The sequence below is a fragment of the Lynx rufus genome, unplaced genomic scaffold, assembly GCF_022079265.1.
Source record: "Lynx rufus isolate CCGP_SWC_20201006 ecotype Redwood Valley unplaced genomic scaffold, mLynRuf1.p SCAF_24, whole genome shotgun sequence".
NCBI classification, from domain to species: domain Eukaryota; kingdom Metazoa; phylum Chordata; class Mammalia; order Carnivora; family Felidae; genus Lynx; species Lynx rufus.
In genome coordinates this window covers 2,416,837-2,434,994 of record NW_025814839.1, presented here as the reverse complement: position 1 = coordinate 2,434,994, position 18,158 = coordinate 2,416,837, and the positions used below count along the sequence as shown (strand labels likewise).

The 18,158-nt window shown below is 49.5% G+C and overlaps 1 protein-coding gene across 6 annotated transcripts in view; it reads right to left on the bottom strand.

Moving 5' to 3' along the window:
* Positions 1 to 18,144, bottom strand: part of KDM2B (lysine demethylase 2B) — a 127,565-nt gene extending 109,421 nt beyond the window's left edge. For 2 of the 6 annotated variants that reach the window (XM_047087940.1, XM_047087941.1), the window contains exons 1-4: positions 17,307 to 17,657; positions 15,914 to 16,058; positions 12,873 to 12,951; positions 11,541 to 11,587 (exon numbers count right to left, since the gene is read on the bottom strand). In XM_047087940.1, coding sequence (XP_046943896.1) covers positions 11,541 to 11,587; positions 12,873 to 12,951; positions 15,914 to 16,058; positions 17,307 to 17,657 — 622 coding nt within the window. Of the gene's footprint in view, positions 1 to 11,540; positions 11,588 to 12,872; positions 12,952 to 15,913; positions 16,059 to 17,085; positions 17,096 to 17,124; positions 17,658 to 18,077 lie in introns of those variants that run through there. The other 4 variants (XM_047087942.1, XM_047087943.1, XM_047087944.1 and 1 more) reach the window with 3 other exon arrangements.
* Positions 18,145 to 18,158: the final 14 nt, after the last annotated feature.

The following is an 18,158-nucleotide window of genomic DNA, read 5'->3' as shown; positions in this document are numbered from 1 at the left end:
CCAACAAATTCCAGCTGCAGAAATTAATCCGTAGCCCCATGGCCCTTGCTTTGAAGGCCCCATCAGTCAGCTCCAAGAGCCACGGGCTCAGAGCCGGGAAGAGGCTGCTGAAAGTCACCTTGAACACTAATATAAAGTACACACAGGCACTGACCCCAAACTCCTCCTGAGAGTGCCCACAACTGTCCTCCATCGTCGTTCTGGAACCCTCTCTATCTTCCTCAAGTTTCTCAAATGGTTTTTTTATTCTGCTCCTTGAAAGTGTCTCCTCATCCATTTCACAGAGGTAGTGTTTATTAGCAAAAGCACTGGCCACAGTTCAAATCTCACTCTTTCCTAGCGGTGAAGCCTTTGGTATGTATATCCCTGAAGTTCTCTGGGTCTCTGTTTCTTCATCTGTAAAGTGAAGAGAATAGGACCTTCTGACACGATTACTGAAAGCACTTTGTAAACTTAAAGGCAGGAGTCCTTTTGAGGACACTCTCCCAAACCGAAAGTATGAGGGAAAGGGGAGGGCCCAGAGCAGACACTACCTGCACCACCTGGGACAGATCTATTGTAGGGTCTAGGCTTCAGTGTCTTCACTGTGAAATAAGGTGCTTACAAAGGTCCTTAAGTTCTCCCTAAGCACTGATATCTTCTGGCTCCTCACCTCTGCACCTTTAAAAATTATCTCCAGGGGCGCCTGGGTGGCTCAGTCGGTTAAGCGGCCGACTTCGGCTCAGGTCATGATCTCTCAGTCCGTGAGTTCGAGCCCCGCGTCGGGCTCTGGGCTGACAGCTCAGAGCCTGGAGCCTGTTTCAGATTCCGTGTCTCCCTCTCTCTCTGACCCTCCCCCATTCGTGCTCTGTCTCTCTCTGTCTCAAAAATAATTAAAAACATTATTTAAAAAATTTATTAAAAAAAAAAGTAAATAAATAAATAAACAAAATTATCTCCAGCACAGATCCAATACCAGGATGTCCTCTGTGCCCCGGGTGCAAGATCCCGACCCTCACAGACAGATGAGCGTAAGATACAAACCAGGGGCGCCTGGGTGGCTCGGCTGGTTGAGCGTCTGACTTCGGCTCAGGTCATGATCTCACAGTTCATGAGTTCGAGCCCCACGTCGGGCTCACCGCTGTCAGCACAGAGCCTGCTTGGGATCCTCTGTCCCCTCTCTCTCTGCACACTCTCAAAAATAAATAAACTTAAAAAAAAACAAAAACCAGAAGAAGATACAAACCCAGGCTAACAAATCAGGGTGAAACCCAATCAGCCAAGAAAATCCAAACAGACACTCAAGCCAAAAATACTACAGAGCTCTGGATTATGGGACACCAAGAGCCAGCCACAGTACTGTGCAGAAGTTAAGAGAACAGCTCCTTAGTCAAATGGATATGGGCACAAATCAGCAACTCCACACACTAGCTATTTGTGGACAAATCACTCTGAGCCTCAATTTGACATCTATGGAATGGGGATAGTGGCAAATACAGTTTTATGTGGATCAGACGAAAAAATACAGCAGAGGTTCCTGGCTTCTAAGATCTCAGGAAGCAACAGCTAATGCGAGTAGTTCCAGTCTAAGGAGCTACCCACAGGGGAGTGATTTCTATTAGGTAAACAGTGGGCAGAAGCAAGTTTAGCTCCCCAAAGCCCAGGTACAGTCAAGATTTTGATTTCAGAACACTGGCATTCCAAGGAAAGGGAAATAGGACAAACCAATGAGCTGGGGCTCATCTTAAAGAAAAAAAAGGGGTGCCTGGGTGGCTCAGTCAGTAAGCATCTGACTCTGGCTCAGGTCACGAGCTCACAGTTCTTGAGTTCGAGCCCCATGTCGGGCTCTGTGCTGACAGCTCGGAGCCTGGAGCCTGCTTCGGATTCTGTGTCTCCCTCTCTCTCTGCCCCTCCCCAGCTCACACTCTGTCTCTCTCTTTCTCAAAAATAAACATTAAAGAAAAGAAAGAAAGAAAGAAAGAAAGAAAGAAAGAAAGAAAGAAAGAAAGAAAGAAAGAAATAGGGGCACCTGGGTGGCTCAGTTGGTTGAGCGTCTGACTTTGGCTCAAGTTATGATCTTGAGGTTCATGAGTTTGAGCCCCACATGGGGCTCACTGCTGTCAGCCTGAGAGCATAGAGCCCACTTCAAAATCCTCTGTCCTCCTCTCCCTGCCCCTCTCCCGCTTGCACTCTCCCAAAAATAAATATTTTAAAAATAAAATTAAAATTAAAAAAATAGGGGCGCCTGGGTGGCGCAGTCGGTTAAGCGTCCGACTTCAGCCGGGTCACGATCTCGCGGTCCGTGAGTTCGAGCCCCGCGTCGGGCTCTGGGCTGATGGCTCAGAGCCTGGAGCCTGTTTCCGATTCTGTGTCTCCCTCTCTCTCTGCCCCTCGCCCGTTCATGCTCTGTCTCTCTCTGTCCCAGAAATAAATAAACGTTGAAAAAAAAAAAATTAAAATTAAAAAAATAAATTAATTTTTAAAACTTATTTAACAAAAAAACAAAAAAGAAAAAAGGAACAAGAAATAACTATAACCGAACTCCTCTGAAACTCTCCTTCCTTGGCACTCAGGAGTCTCAGCCTTCCTGACTTCATGCACCTTCCTCTGCTTGAGTTTCTATCTGTTCTGCCAGGTGGATGCCTCCCGTGCCATCTGTCCACCCTGGATTTCTCTCCCGAGCTCCATTCAACGTGGCCAGAACTGAACCCATCCACACCCCCCACACAAGTCTACTTTTCCTCTGGGTTTCCATTACAAGCATCATCTTCTCCCAATCACTGAAATTCAAACCCATGTTTGAATCTCATATGCCATCTGCTGTCTGGGCAACTTGCAAGTCACTTGTCTCCAGGCCTCAGTTTTTCCCACCTGTGTAAGGGGAAAGCAAGACTAGAGGAATTCTAAGAGCTCTTCCAGAGGGGCACCTGGGTTGTTCAGTCGGTGAAGCGTCTGACTTCGGCTCAAGTCATGATCTCTCTCTCTCTCTCTCTCAAAAATAAACATTAAAACAAAAACAAAAACAAACTCTTCCAGAGTTTCAAATGTAAAGTGTCTATGATTTTAAACCAACTTAAAAAAAAAAAAAAGAAAAGAAAAGTCTAAAGGCAAGTCAGCTATCTTTGACTTTTTTTTTTTTTTTTTTTTAGTATTTATTCATTTTTCAGAGAGCACAAGTGGGAAAGGGGCAGAGAGAGGGAGGGACAGAGGATCCAAAGCAGGCTCTATCCTCCGCTCTGACAGCAGAGAGCCCAACGCGGGGCTTGAACTCACAAACCTCAAGATCATGACCTGAGATGAAGTTGGATGCTCAACCGACTGAGCCACCCAGGCGCCCCAGCTATCTTTGATTTCTAAAGTGTGAGAATTTACTAAGCACAACCTGTCAAGGGCACATCCAAGTCTGGTGAGTCTCCTTCACCAGACACAATGCAGACACCAGTAACACTACGAAGGAAGAATGAATGGAGGAGAAAGTCATGAAGCAAAAGTGTGAGAAGCACCCAGAGCTGAGTTCAGGTCCCATGTAGATCGCCCATCCATGGGCCATGTGGGTTGTTCCCCCTGAGCCTCGGATCCCCATCGGGAGAGTGAACGGTAATAATTTATATGATTATTGGTGAGGACAAAATGAGGTCATTTGGTAAACAGACAGTAAAAGACAGGAGATTATTTCTATAATTGGATAAATAAATACTGAATGAGGTGATTTGTCATGAATATTTTTCAAGAAAAGGGGTCAAAGAAAACATCGGTGAGCTGGGATATCCTCTTTAGAGAGAAATACAGTAAGATAATATGCAGGACACAATCAGTGACACAACTGGTAGAGAGTGAGTGGGGACCCAGCACTTTATGGATATATTTTCTCAGAAAGTTTAAAGCATCTTCAGAGGCAACTAGAATTCCTTCCCAGTCTCCCTATCCCCCCAACTCCCAACCCACATATGTGAAAATATCCCATTCTTCTTAAATGGATTATCTGGGATTGAGCCCGTTATTTGCAGGATGCGGGGAGCTGCTCAGGGGACACACTGGAGCATCCAGAAACAGACGCGTGCAAAAGCAGTCACCTGATTTACGACAAAGACAATACTTCATTGCCACGAGGAGAGGATGCTTTTTCTTTTTTTTTTTTTTTTAATTTTTTTTTTTCAACGTTTATTTATTTTTGGGACAGAGAGAGACAGAGCATGAACGGGGGAGGGGCAGAGAGAGAGGGAGACACAGAATCGGAAACAGGCTCCAGGCTCTGAGCCATCAGCCCAGAGCCTGACGTGGGGCTCGAACTCACGGACCTCGAGATCGTGACCTGGCTGAAGTCGGACGCTTAACCGACTGCGCCACCCAGGCGCCCCGAGGATGCTTTTTCAATCACGGTACTGGATTAACTGGATATACACACAGGAGAAAAGGGATCGTGACCCTTATTGTGCACCAAACACAAGAATCAATTCCACATAAACTACAAACCTAAATGTGAAAGTCTGAACGATAAAGCTTTTTTTTTTTTTTTTGAGAAAAACACATGAAGATCTTCCAACCCTGCAGTATGCAAATATTTCTGAAACAAAACACAAAATAAGTAATAGACCAAGAAGCGCTAAACGGTCTATGTTAAAATAAAGAACGTCTGTCTGTTCATTCAAAGACACCTTTAGGGGTGTGAAAAGGCAACACAATCCACAAAGTAAGAGATTTTGGAATGTATAATCATATCCAGAATAGATCAAGAAACTTTATGTTGTGGGCTGAATTGTGTCCCCTAACATTTATGTGTTGAGCTCCTAACCCCCAGGATCTCAAAATGTAATCATGTTTGAGAACAGTCTTTAAAGAGGTAATTAAGTTAAAATAAGACCTTTAGGGTGGGCCCTAATTCAACAAGACTGATGTCCCCCTTTTTTTTAAGCTTATTTATTTATTTTGAGAGAGAGAGAGAGCCTGCGCATGAGTGAGGGAGGGGCAGAGAAAGATGGAGAGAGAGAATCCCAAGAAGGCTCTGTGCTGTCAGCGCACAGCCCAATGTGGGGATCGATCTCATGAACTGTTGAGATCATGACCTGAGCTGAAATCAAGAATCAGACGCTTAACCAACTGAGCCCCCCAGGCGCCCCAAGACTGATATAAGAAGAGATTAGGTCACAGAAACAGAGGGAAGACCAAATGAAGACACAGGGAGAAGACAGTCATCTACAAACCAAGGAGAGAGGTCTTCAGAGAAACCAGCCCCACAACAAACACTTCCATCTTGGACTTCTAGCTCTGTAACTGTGAGAAAATAAATTTCTGCAGGGTGCCTGGGTGGCTCAGTCAGCTAAGCGTGAGACTCTTAATCTTGGCTCAAGTCACAATCTCACAGCTCATGGTTTGAGCCCTGTGTTGGGCTCTGTGTTGACAGCACGGAGCCTGCTGGGGATTCTAGCTCTCCCTCCCTCTCTGCCCCTCCCCTGTTCATGCTTGCTCCCTCTCTCTCTCTCTCTCTCTCTCTCTCTCTCTCTCAAAATAAGTAAATAAACATCTAAAAACTTAAAAAAAAATGTTCTGTTATTTAAATCATCCAGTCTATGGTACTTCGTCATGGCGGCCCTTGCAAACTAATACTTCTTACAATCAACAAGAGACAACCCTTCAAAATAATGGAGAAAAGACTTGATCAGACAGCTCACATAAACATATGAAACAGAGTGCAATTTCATCAGTTATTAAAGAAATGCAAACTAAAACCACCATGTGATAAAACTATACTCCCTCCAGCACAGAAGTGTGACTAAAATTAAAAGGATGGGGCACCTGGGTGGCTCAGTCCTTAAGCATCTGACTTCGGCTCAGGTCATGATCTCACGGTTCGTGAGTTCAAGTCCCACATCGGGTAAGCTGGAGCCCTGCTTCGGGTAAAACACAAGCCCAGGGTGAGCCCCGCTTCTCTTTCTCTCTCTCTCCCCTCGTGGGACTCTCTCTCTCTCTTTCTCTCTTCTCCTTGCTCACTTGCGCTCTCTGTCTCTCAAAAAAAAAAAAAAAATGAAAAGGATGGAAAGGGGAGCCTAGGTTGCTCAGTTGGTTAACTGTCTGACTCTTGATTTCAGGTAGGTCTTGATCTCAGGGTTGTGAGTACAAGTCCCGAATTGGACTCCGTGATGGGTGTGGAGCCTACTTTAAAAAAAAAAAAAAGGATGGAAACATGAACTCTTGGTGAGGATGCAGAGCAATGAGAAGCAGACCAAGCCCTGTGGACAGTTACTGACAGTGTCTACTAAAACTAAACACATGCTCATACCCTGTGACCCAAACAGTTCCACTCATAGGTATATGCCCGACTGAAATGCATCCATCTGTTCACCAAAAGTCATGTCCCGGGGTGTTCACAGCAGCCTTAAACTGGCAGCTATCAGAGTGCCCATTAATAAGAGAATGAATAGAGGCACCTGAGTGGCTCAGTGAGTGAAGCATCTGACTCTGGATCTCAACTCAGGTCATGAACTCAGAGTCATGAGTTCAAGCCCCGCATTGGGCTCTGTGCTGGGCGTGAAGCCTACTTACAAAAAATAAACAACAATAATAATAATAGGATGATGGGGCGCCTGGGTGGCGCAGTCGGTTAAGCGTCCGACATCAGCCAGGTCACGATCTCGCGGTCCGTGAGTTCGAGCCCCGCGTCGGGCTCTGGGCTGATGGCTCGGAGCCTGGAGCCTGTTTCCGATTCTGTGTCTCCCTCTCTCTCTGCCTCTCCCCCGTTCATGCTCTGTCTCTCTCTGTCCCCAAAATAAATAAAAAATGTTGAAAAAAAAAAATAATAATAGGATGAATACATACATAGGGAAATAGTCACACAACAGAAAACTACGGCAATGAAAATAAACCACCTACAACTACACACAACAGTATCGATGAGTCTTATAAACACCAAGCTGAGCAAAAGAAGTTGAAAGTAAAAGTGGACGCCTGCCTGATTCCACTGTCATAAAGTATGATGAACACAGGCGAAATTCATCCACGCTGCTAGAAGTCAGGATGACAATGGAGGGCAGTGACTGGATAGGGACACAGGGGTTGATTCTGGAGTGCCAGTGACCATAGTACGTTCAATTTGTCAAAATTAATCAAGATGTATGGTTATCATACGTGCACTTTTCTATATGTACATTATACTTCAATAAAAAGCTTTTTTTTTTTTTAAAGTGTACCGTGTCCTAAAAATGCAAAGTGCCTTTTTTGTTTTTAAAGGCGAGGAGTTAGGAATGGAGACCAGGTATCTGAATTCCCAGAAGGCATATAAATGGGGCTGATAGATCAAAGCCTGATTTACGGCATTAGAGAAGAATCTGTGGCTGCAACCGGTGCCTCAATAGCTGGCCCCTTCTAGAACAGTTGCCTCCCAAGGTACGAGGCCTGGGGAGGGGGCAAGAGTCTAGAAGACAGAGGGTGAGATCCCACACTGACAGGGTTGGCGCAGCCTTCCCCATACCCTACCTTCCAAGGCAGAACTCCTATTTACGTTTGGGACATGTGAATGTCGCCCAGCAACCCTGGATAATCACCCCTTCCCCACTCCCAGATCACTTGCTTGTGCTGCAGTTGACCCCAGCCGCCAGTTCCAGGGGTGGGGTGCTGCTAAAGCCATCAGAGCCAATCCAGAGACATTTGATGGAACGACTGGCGGGTCGGGAAGGAGAACCTGAGCTGGCAGGATAAAGCCGGAGCTGCTGGCTCACCATCTTTGCCACCACATGGGGAGAAGCTTGCCCAAGAATGAAGCAGAAAGAGGAAGCCAAAGAGGGAAGCAGAAAGGAAAAATAAGAGTCAACCTCTCAAGATCTTCTTGGAACACCTAGATGTAGACGTGCCTGAAGGTCACACTCTAAACCTATTATGTAAGCCAGTGAATTCTGTTTTGCTTAGGCCAGCTTGAGTTACATTTGTCATTTATGTCACTGTGAAGTATGTGCCCTTTTGCTGCTCCCCGGAAGCCTGCGTGCACTCTCAGAGATTAAAATGGGCATAATACCCCATGCTAACTGCATGGAACACACTATATCTTCACAAAGCACTTCAATACCCATCAATCCATTTGATCATCACAGAAATGCCAAGAGAGATAGGGTGTAGGTATCACTATTCCTGCCTTCTTTGCCATCCCAGACTTTTTGAGAGCTGGCAAGGACATGAGGACCATCTAATTGAGTCCTCTTGCTTCAACAACCAGACAAATGAGGTGCAAAGAAAGCAGTAGAAGCCTGGAAATGACTAGAGCAAAATAAAACTGCAAAGGGCTTTTAAGTTCCTCAAAAGGGCCAAGAGCAACATTACTAAGACTCTGACGTCGCCTGAACCTCAGACTTGAGAATCTAGCTTTCATCCTTGCTCATAAAGAGAATTTTATCGGGGCTCCTAGGTGGCTCATTCAGTTAAGCATCCAATTCTTGATTTCGGCTCAGGTCATGATCTCATGGTTCAAGAGTTAGAGCCCACATCGGGCTCTGCGCTGACAGTGTGGAGCCTGCTTGGGATTATTGCTCTCCCTCTCTCTCTGCCCCTCCCCCGCTCTCTCTCTCTCTCTCTCAAAAAATAAAATAAAATAAAAAAGAGAATTTTATCACATCCATGGCCTTCCTTTATAATAAATAATAACAGGGACCATTCATCAAGCACTCGTCTGCCAACAAAATGCCAAGCATTCATTCACTCTCTTCTAGAATCCTCCACTGAGGCAGATTCTGCTACTAGATCTATTTTGCAGATGAGGGAACAGAGGCTTAGGTAGATTAAGCAGCATGCCCCAAATCAGTCAACTGGCAGAGGTGGGCCTCAAACTAAGGTTGTCCAGCAGCAAAGGGTAGGGTGGGGTTGCGGCCCCAGAATGAGTCATATGTCCCAATACTTAATTTTGGGGGTCCGTCATGCCATCTTCCGCACAGGGTCAGAAAGTCTGCTGCTTCTGCTGTGATGTTCACTTCCTTCAGCATTTCTAGAATCCAGCTTTAAAAAAAATAATGTCCTAGGGTGCCTGGGTGGCTCAGTTGGTTAAGCGTCCAACTCCGGCTCAGGTCATGATCTTGCGGTTTGTGGGTTCGAGCCCCACGTCAGGCTCTATGCTGACTGCTCAGAGCCTGGAGTCTGCTTTGGATTCTGTGTCTCCCTCTCTCTCTCTCTCTGCCCCACCCCTGCCTCCGCTCTGTCTCTCAAAAATGAATGAACATTAAAAAAAAAAAAAAAAAAAAGACAGGCAGGGATGCCTGGGTTGCTCAGTCTATTAAGCATCCGACTCTTTTTTTTTTTTTTTAATGTTTGTTTATTTTTGAGACACAGAAATGGAGTATGAGCAGGAGAGGGGCAGAGAGAGAGGGAGACACAGAAACTGAAGCAGGCCAATGTGGGAACCCACGAACCATAAAATCATGACCCGAACTCAAGTCGGACACTTAAACAACTTGAGCCACTCAGGTGCCCCAAATGTTCGATTCTTAAGCTCAGCTCAGGTCTCGATCTCAGAGTCTTGAGTTTGAGCCCCATGTTGGGCTCCATGTTGGGCATAGAGCCTACTTAAACTTAAAAAAAAAAAAAAGATTAAAACAGGAAAAAAAAAAAAGGACAGGCAATAACAAGGTTTGGCGAGGATGTGGAGAAATTGGAGCCCTCCTGCATTCCTAATGGGAATGTAAAGTGGTGCAGCTGCTTTGGAAAAGTCTGGCAGTTCCTCGGGTTAAGTAAAGTTAACATATGACCCAATTAACTAGGTGTAGACCCAACAGAAATGAAAACATGTGTTCACACAAAAACTTGTACACAAATATTCATGGCAGCATTATCTATAACAGAGAGAGAAACAAGCAAAATGTCCACCGACTGATGAATGGATAAACAAAATGTGGTCTATGCACACACGTCCAGTGGAATCATATTCAGCCATAAAAAGGAACCAAGCACTGGGGCGCCTGGGTGGCTCAGTCAGTTAAGTGTCCAAGTTCAGCTTAGATCATGATCTCCAGGTTTGTGGGTTTGTGGGTTGGAGCCCCATGTCTGCTGTGCTGACAGCAGAGAGCCCACTTCAGATCCTCTGTCCCCCTTTGTCTGCCCCTCCCCCACTCATTCTCTCTCCCTCTCTCTCTCTCAAAAATAAATTAAAAAAAAAAAAAGGAATGAAGCACTGACACCTGCTACAACATGGATGAACCTCAAACACACGATGCTAAGTGAAAGAAGCCAATCACAAAAGGCCACATATTATATGATTCCACTTCCACGAAATGTCCAGAACAGACAAACCCACGGAGGCAAAAAGCACATCCCTGGTTGTTGGGAGTTGAAAGCAGAGAACTGGGAGGTACAGGGCTGACTTTAGAGGTGATAGGATTCTGAAATCATATCTTGGCGATGGCTGCACAACCTTGTGAACGTACTAAAAGCACTGAGTTGTACACTCCAAAGTGGTTAAATAGTGAATTTTACGGCCTATGAATTTTATGTCAATTAAAAAAGTGTTTTTAAACCTCTCCCAAAGAGAGTGATCAGATTGCATGTCTACCCCCTTCACCCCACTTTAAAACTCCCCAGGGCTTCCCACCACACTGGGAGCCAAACCCAAACTCCCCACCAGGGCCTGTAATGCCCTACATGGCTCTGGCCCTGTGACCTCTCCCCTTTTCTCCTTTCCCCCTTACTCACTCCACTCGTCCCCCACCTCCTGGCCTTTGACCTGGCCTATCCCTCAATCTGAAATGTTCTTTCCCACAGCTGGCTTCTCATCAATCAGGCTTCTGTCCATATGTACACACACACACACACACCCCAGGCCCTCTCTGACCAGCCCATCTAAGACACAGCCCATTACCCTGCCTTGTTTCTTCATAGGCCTTATCATCTTCCAAAAAGGTATCGATTTTTAAAAACTATTTACTTGTCTGTTGCCTATCGCTCCAACCAAGAGGACAGGGATCTTGTCTGTCATGTTCACAGCTCTGAACTTGCCTGCCATGAAGGAGCTACTTGAGAAACACTTCTGGAAAGAACGGATTTATTGAAGGACGTCCTGTAACATCCGAAATGCCAGGTCAGGAGTCTGGAGCACTAAGCGATCACTTTGCAGAGCACACTCGGCAGGTGCTCGGGGAGTTAATAAGCATATGCTGGGTACTCAGTGGCAAACCCCACCCTAGACCTGTCTAGAACCCTGAGGAAGCAGGAAGCAGGATCCCTCCCCTCCAAAGTCTGAAAGTCTTTCAGGGGTCACAAAGCACCCAGTGTTTACCCAGCAAGCCCCAAACAATGCAAAGGAGAAATCTAAGATTGTGTTGTGATGGAGGCTAGGGTCCAAATCAGCCCTCATAAAACTATGCACTGGCCAACACCCTCTCACACAGCTTCTTACGACTTTGCAATCTGACCTGTTCTCCGGAATGAGACGGTTGCAGCTCACACCTGCTCCTGCCTCCTCCCACGGGGACTTTCTTGTCAGAGGCAGTTAAAAATCTAAACAGGAGGGTGGCGAAGACCTCTGCCTCTTGTCCCTTCCCCCCCCCCCCAACGTCGGCATCTCTGAGCTGCACACACAGTGAGCAACTTACCCACTAGGAGTTTGACATCTCGGACTGTGAAATCAGGGTCAGGCATCCTGGAAAAAGAGAAGCACAGATATTTGCTGAGAAGCCAGAAACAACAGAGTTAGACCCAACTCTGGGGCAGGGGGAAACCATTTTTCCAAGAGGGTTTCCTGGCTCTTCAGTTGGGGAACCCAGAATGAGATAATCCAGAGGGAGGGGGATAGACCAGTGAGTGCCCCCAGAGAGGGTCACTCTCCAACCACTGAGCCCTTTCCTCACTCCAGTAGGCAAACCAAACCCCCTCACTCTCCCCAGTAGGAATTCAGCACTGCCACAGAAAAGTGGATGAGACATCCACTGTCCACCCCACTTTTCAGGGGAAGACTGAATTGTGGTGTCAAAGGTAAGTCCTAGAGCTAGGCATTCAAACACCTGCTTTCTTTTAGGGTCAGCAGCCCTCTCTTTGTCTCTTCCCCTAGCAAACAATCTCCATAAAAAGGAGCTCTATGGAGGGTTGGAGGGATCCCTTTAAGTTCAAAGGGGAAAAAAAAAAGACACACATCATTCCAATTCCGGGCATTTGGTAACATAGGCCATAATGACTGTGCTGACATTCGCTATTAATTCACAGTGACGCCAGAGGTTTGATTTCTACCCTGGGAATGAGACTCTTGAGCGAGCCTGGCAGTAGATGCTGGAGAGGGAGGCAAGCTGGGATGCCACCCACAGCCTCCTCTCCACCCCAGCCCAAGGGGCGGAAACCTGTTCTTCCAGCCTTCCTCCGGGATGGATGTCTCCCCCACCCCACCTGGAGCTCTGACAGATCTCAAAGAGAATGGAAACCAAACAACACACAGTTGGGGAGGCAGGTGCTGGGGCAGAGAAAGAGGAGGCAAGGAGCCTGGCAACCTAGGAAACATGCCCTCCACAGAAAAGGACCAATTTCCCACGTAGTGGGAGTCCAGAGTAGAAAAATATGTATCTAGGTACCCTGCCTCTGGAGTTAGAGACTGGCCAATCCCTTCACAGCTCAGGCCCTGCCTCAGTTTCCTAATTTGGGGAGTACTATGTTCTCTTTAGAAAGTCGCTGAACGTTAACTGTGATGGGTCAGGGAAAGAAGTGAACACTGTTTAAGTACCCTCTGTCGTCTCTGCCCAAATTCCCTGAAAAAGATCAGTCTTTGAAGAGTTTTTCCCCTTTGTCAGGCCTTGAACAAAGAGATTCTATCCCCAGGTAGTGAAGAAAGATCCTTCTCTGTGATGAGAGGTGGGGAGAAGGGCGCAGGAAATCCATCCCAAACTATAAACTGTAAGGGAGTGAGACATGGGAAGAAGCAATTAGTTTCAGCAACTTACTTAATCCCCAGTCCATCCTTTTCTCGAAATATCAGGGGAACCCTGAGAGCTTCTCTCTGCACGTACTCATAGTTGAAATCTGTTTGGATATTGGAATTAAAACAGGTTGGTTAAGTCATGAGGGAGCAAACGAACCACGATCAGTTGGTCAGAGGAAAGAACATGGTTATATTTGATGCAGGCACCAGCTCTTGGGCAAAGCTCCCCGTAAAATGACAAGGAAATGGAGCAGGCACAGCCCAGGAGAAGCCAGGCCAACTATCAGCTCCTCCGCCTACTCAGTCATTCCCTGCATGCCCCACGGGTCAGAACTTGTCAATGAGCAGCCCAAGGCCAGGGAGGGTGGGGAGGGAGACTCATGAAAGAGCCCCGCACAGAAAAAGGCCCCAGATCGCTGAGAAAGAGGGACAGAGAAACGCACCCCAAGCTGAGCTCAGAAAGTAAAGGCAGTGCAAAATTGAAGAATACCACCTGGGAGGATCTGAAGCCCCAGAGAGGAGGCTGGGAGGAGAGTTCTCATTGTAGCTGAGCATCAGGGAAGATCTTATTGTAATATCCTGCATAGTGAAGGGGGGGGGGGGAGCTGGTTTCCCTGGAAACTGTGTATTTGGTGCCAAAATAACTAGAGAACTGGGCACAGCTTTGTTGTCTTAATAGTGAAATTCTGCTGCAGCTATCACAATACTTGCTTCAACTGGGTAACAGAGCAGAATGCTCCCCAGGTGAAGGCTGTGTGAAGAGGGCACACTGAGGCCCAAAGAAAATTCACAAGGTAGTTTTCTGTCCCGGGTTTGTCTAGCGTAGACCCCAAAACCCTTAAGGAAAGCCCTGGAGAATGAAGGAGGCCTTAGTTTCTATGTTCTTCGAGTTCCAAAACCAGGGGATCTGACCCAACCTTCCCTATCCCTAAATAGGGAGTTGAGGGAAGCGGAGATAAACCATCACATCCCCAAAGCCTCAGGTGAACCAAGGCACTCCACAAGGGCACAAGCCCTCCCTGGCCAGTCAGAAGAGAGATCACAGGCCACTGAACCCCCTGCCCCAGGCAAACGGTTCACCAGGGCAGCTTGGTGGGGGAGGAGGCCAAGGCAACCCTGCTCAGAGCAGAGGGAGAGAACAAAACCAGAGCTGGGGAAAGCCCTGACCTTAGCAGCTCAGATCCCCAGGGGCTCACAGTGAATGGGGATTCCTAAGGATTTAAAGGCAGAGAAGTTTAAGAAGCTTCTACTTTGAATCCAGGCTAAGGGCTCCTTCTGTTTCTCAGCTCCTCCCTCGAATTTTGGGGCCAGATCTGAATTAACTACCAAAACGCAAGGACCCTCTCCTTTGAAAAGAGCCTGGACAGCAGATTTAAGGACTCTCCCTAGCTGGAATCCACCCCCTACACGCCCACACCCAAAACCCAGCTCCAACCACCGCCCCCCCCCCTCAGCTTCAACTTCCTCAAAAGAGCTTGAGAAAACACTCAGATTTGGGGCTGAGAATTCTTCACAAATAACTAGGAAGAGTTTGCATGTCGTTTTCTCATAGGATTCACCAAACTCAAAATGAGAAGGAAACGAGAGAGGAATTAAAATCCCATTTGTGCTAAGGAAATTTAAATGTAGTTGAGACTAGTTCTCCACCCCCGCCCCCCCCCCCCCCCCAGACTGTCTGCCTGCATATGCAATGCTCTTAAGACTTGGCAGGCTGGAAGAAAGTTCTTCTTTCCTCCCCCAACAACTACCCCCTACCACTGAACCCCAGGAAGCAGTGGGCACAAAGGAGAAACTTCAAAAATGCAAAGCCAGGACTGTCTCATCTGGGGGCTAACCTACAGCCCCAGCCACTCAACCAGAACCTGGAGGGGGAGGCCCTTCCCCTGTTATCAGCTCACTGAGGGATGGAAGGGTTTTCCAAGGTGGATTGGGGGGGGGGGGGCAACAAAATGGAAATGGTGTATTATAAAGGAAACTTGAGTATCTGAGAGGAAAAAACCAAACTTAGAAACCCCAGAGAGCATAGGGAAATACCTAGGTAGGCAGGGGTATCTCCAAAGCCCCAACCCCACAGGCAGAGCCAGAGGTCACACAGGGCCTCTGGAAGTCTCAGACCAAGCTAGAGCATCACCCCAACCTTGGCGGGACACCACAGACACCTTTCTAATACTAGAGCCAGGGAGAAACTCAGGCCGTGAAGATCTCAGGGTGGCACCCCAAAACCCCAGAGGCTTCCCCAACTTCTCCTCTAGACTGGCAGGGCCTACAAGGGACAGAACTCTCTAAGTCTCAGTCTGAGAAGAGACTTGGTTCCCCAGAGGGCTACCCCAAGTTTTCACTTCAAGCTCCGGTGGTCAGGGATCTCAGCCTGAAGCCTGAGGGGGTAGAACTCTCTTACCCCCAGTCCCCACTTCAAACTGTCAAGGCTGAAGGGCCAGAGGCCTCAAACATAACTGGGGGCTCCAGACAACAGCTCTGAACTGACCCAGCCTCTGCTCAAATCTGGCAGAGACCAGAAGGTTATGGGGTTCTGCAGATCCCAGGGGCTGAGGAGGCATCATTCAGCAACCAGAGCATCCCCAGCACCAGCTCCTAACCGGCACGGCCCGAAATAGGACGGGGTTTGGGAGGCTTCGGGCCTAGGGGGACTCTCATCACAATGTCCCTGGGACACCCCAGCCCCTCTCCCAGACAGGCAGCCGCACCTCACGCAGCTACAAGGAGCTGAGCTGGCTCTGGGAGGGGTAGAATGCCGCGCACCCGCCCTCCCTCGGCCCACCCGTCAGTCCCCAGGTCCCTCTGACCACCAGTCCCCTGGCTCTGCCCACCCTGGGGCCCACTGTGGGCGCGGGCCGGGTCTAGGCCCACGCCCGGCTCCCGTTCCCGCCTGCCCTCCTCCTTCGCCACCCCACCCCACCCCCCCAGTGCTCGGCCTCGTTTCGTCACCGGATCCCCTGGAATGGGGGACGCGGGCGCGAAATACGAACCCAGCCACCGGCAGCTCCCTCCCCACGTGCGCTCGGCCCGCGGCGCGGAGCGCGGCCCGAGGAGGGGGCGCCTCACCTTTGCCCTCCATGGCGTGCACGAAGTCCCCCTGGTACAGCTGACTGCGCAGCTTCTCCTCCAGGCTGAAGCCGCGGACGCTGACGATCTCCTCCACGTCCGACAAGTCCTCGTTCTCGTCGTATCTCTGGCGGTCAATCGGGCGCTGCAGGGACCCAAACCAGAGAGCCCGAGGCATTATTGGGGGGACTGGGGGTCGTCTCTTACCCTAGGCCCAGCTCAAGCAGGTGCAGGAGTCGCGCGCCCCCCGCACCCCACCATTGCGACCCGAGCAACTTTGCGCAAATGCCAAAGATGCTGAAAATCGGGATAACGAGAGGGGCCCGCACCCACGGGGACCGGCTGTGCCCTGTACAGGGCACTCCCCTCCTGCATCTTTGGAGGCCATGGAAAGGACATCTGGGGGGCTCTCCCTTGGCCCCCCCCACCCCCGATAGGTGTTGAGTTTTGCCCACTCGGCCGGGAGCCTGGTTATGTAACCCGCGAAGGGGGCTCCGCGCACGGGCTGGCGGGGCATTTGTAGGCCCCGGGAGGAGCCGCCGCAGCGCCCCGCTCGGCGCTAACAGCAGCCCGGGCGGCCGCGGCGGCAGAGCCGGGAAGCCGGAACCGGGGGCCGGCGGCATTTCTAAGACTGGAGCCGCCCCCGAGCTACTCGGGAAGCTGGAAAGCTGAAATGGAAGGGCTGAGACCCCAGCCACCCCCGCCGACCGCCCGCCAATGCTAGAAGAAGAGGTGGAGGGGGAGGTCGGGGCTTGGGAGGGGGAGAGGCAGACGGCCCGCCACAAAGCTCCCATCGTAGACCCCAAAACGCACCAGCAGCTGCCTCATCTCCCCACAAGCGCGCGCGCACACTCACTTCCTAAGGAGACTCCCCCACCACTCCCCGCATCCCCTGCCTCCTCCCTCGACCGCCCAGCGCCGGGCCCTGCAGCCCCCCAGATTCCGGGCGAACCCCGAGCCCGCTCAGTCCCTCTCCACGCCTTTCCCCTCTACCACCTCCCCACTTAAGTGTCTGAGACTCTGAGCCTCACAAGGGACTGGAGGAGTAAGCTGCTTGCTTCCTTTTGCATGCAATTTATTATATTTTTTTCCGGTCCTCTTGCAAAATACAGAAAAGGAAAGAAAAGGCAGCAAGAAACAACAACAACAAAAAAAAATAGATCTATCATTACCAGATACAGATTTGGAAAAAAAAAAAAAAAGCTACACACCAATCTTCTTCCAGAGTCTTTCTCTGCCTCCATTTTTTTAGGAGAGTTCACCAATTAATTGTCAACACTCCTGCCCCCTGCATTTTGGCGGAGGGGGGAAGGAGGGAAGACCAAAGAAAACAAACCAAAAAATAAATAAATAAAGCAAGCCAGAGCCGAGATCTACAAAGTTTTGCACCAACACTTAAGCAGATCCGTTTGCAAAGTCCTAGGAAACCATTTTCAGCAGTTGTGGGGGGGGAGGCGTCGACGTCATAATCCCCGGAACGTAAACATTGTTGCCGATCGCGCTCTGAGCCCGCGGCCGGGCTAGTGGAGGGGGCAGTCGGCCCGGGATGGGGGGGGCGGGGGCGGCTGCCCGAGGAGGTGAGGGGCGGGGAGGGCGCCCGGGAGGCACCGGGCGCCGTTAGCGCCCTGGCATCGCTGTTTTGTTGTTGGGTCACGAGTGCGCCTTGCACGCAGGCGCCGCCGCCGCCCGGGAGTTGTGTGCAGAGCTGACTTTTGGAGGGCTGAGTTGCAGGCGGCGGGCGCATCCCGGAGATGGCGGGGCAGGGAGGGAGGGAAGGAGGAGGGGGTGGGGAGGGAGGTGCAGATTTGCACGGCTGGCCTCAGCGGGAGGCGCGGAAATGCAAGCCGAGCTTGCTGGCTAGAAAGCCCCCGAGGCCTGGCACCCCCCAAAACGACCCCCCACCTCAATTCCTGCCCCCATTGCCCACGGCCCCCACGGGCCACCCCTCTTCCTCTTCCTTCATCCACCCCACCCCATTACCTACGTGGCCGACCCAAATTCAAAGAGCTTTGTATATATAATTGTTTTTTCTGCTGCATGTCTTGTTTTTTTTTGGGGGAGGGGGGGTGCTGGGGGTGGCGATCCTCTCCAGACCCCCATATGCGGACCTGCCATGTGGAGGAGGCATTTGGGGGCTCAGGAAGAAATTAGCGCAGCTCCATACCTGTACGGACTGCATAACTTTTAAACTCCCGGACTCAAAGATACGGACCCACACACACGCAGGTACAGGAAATAACAGCCA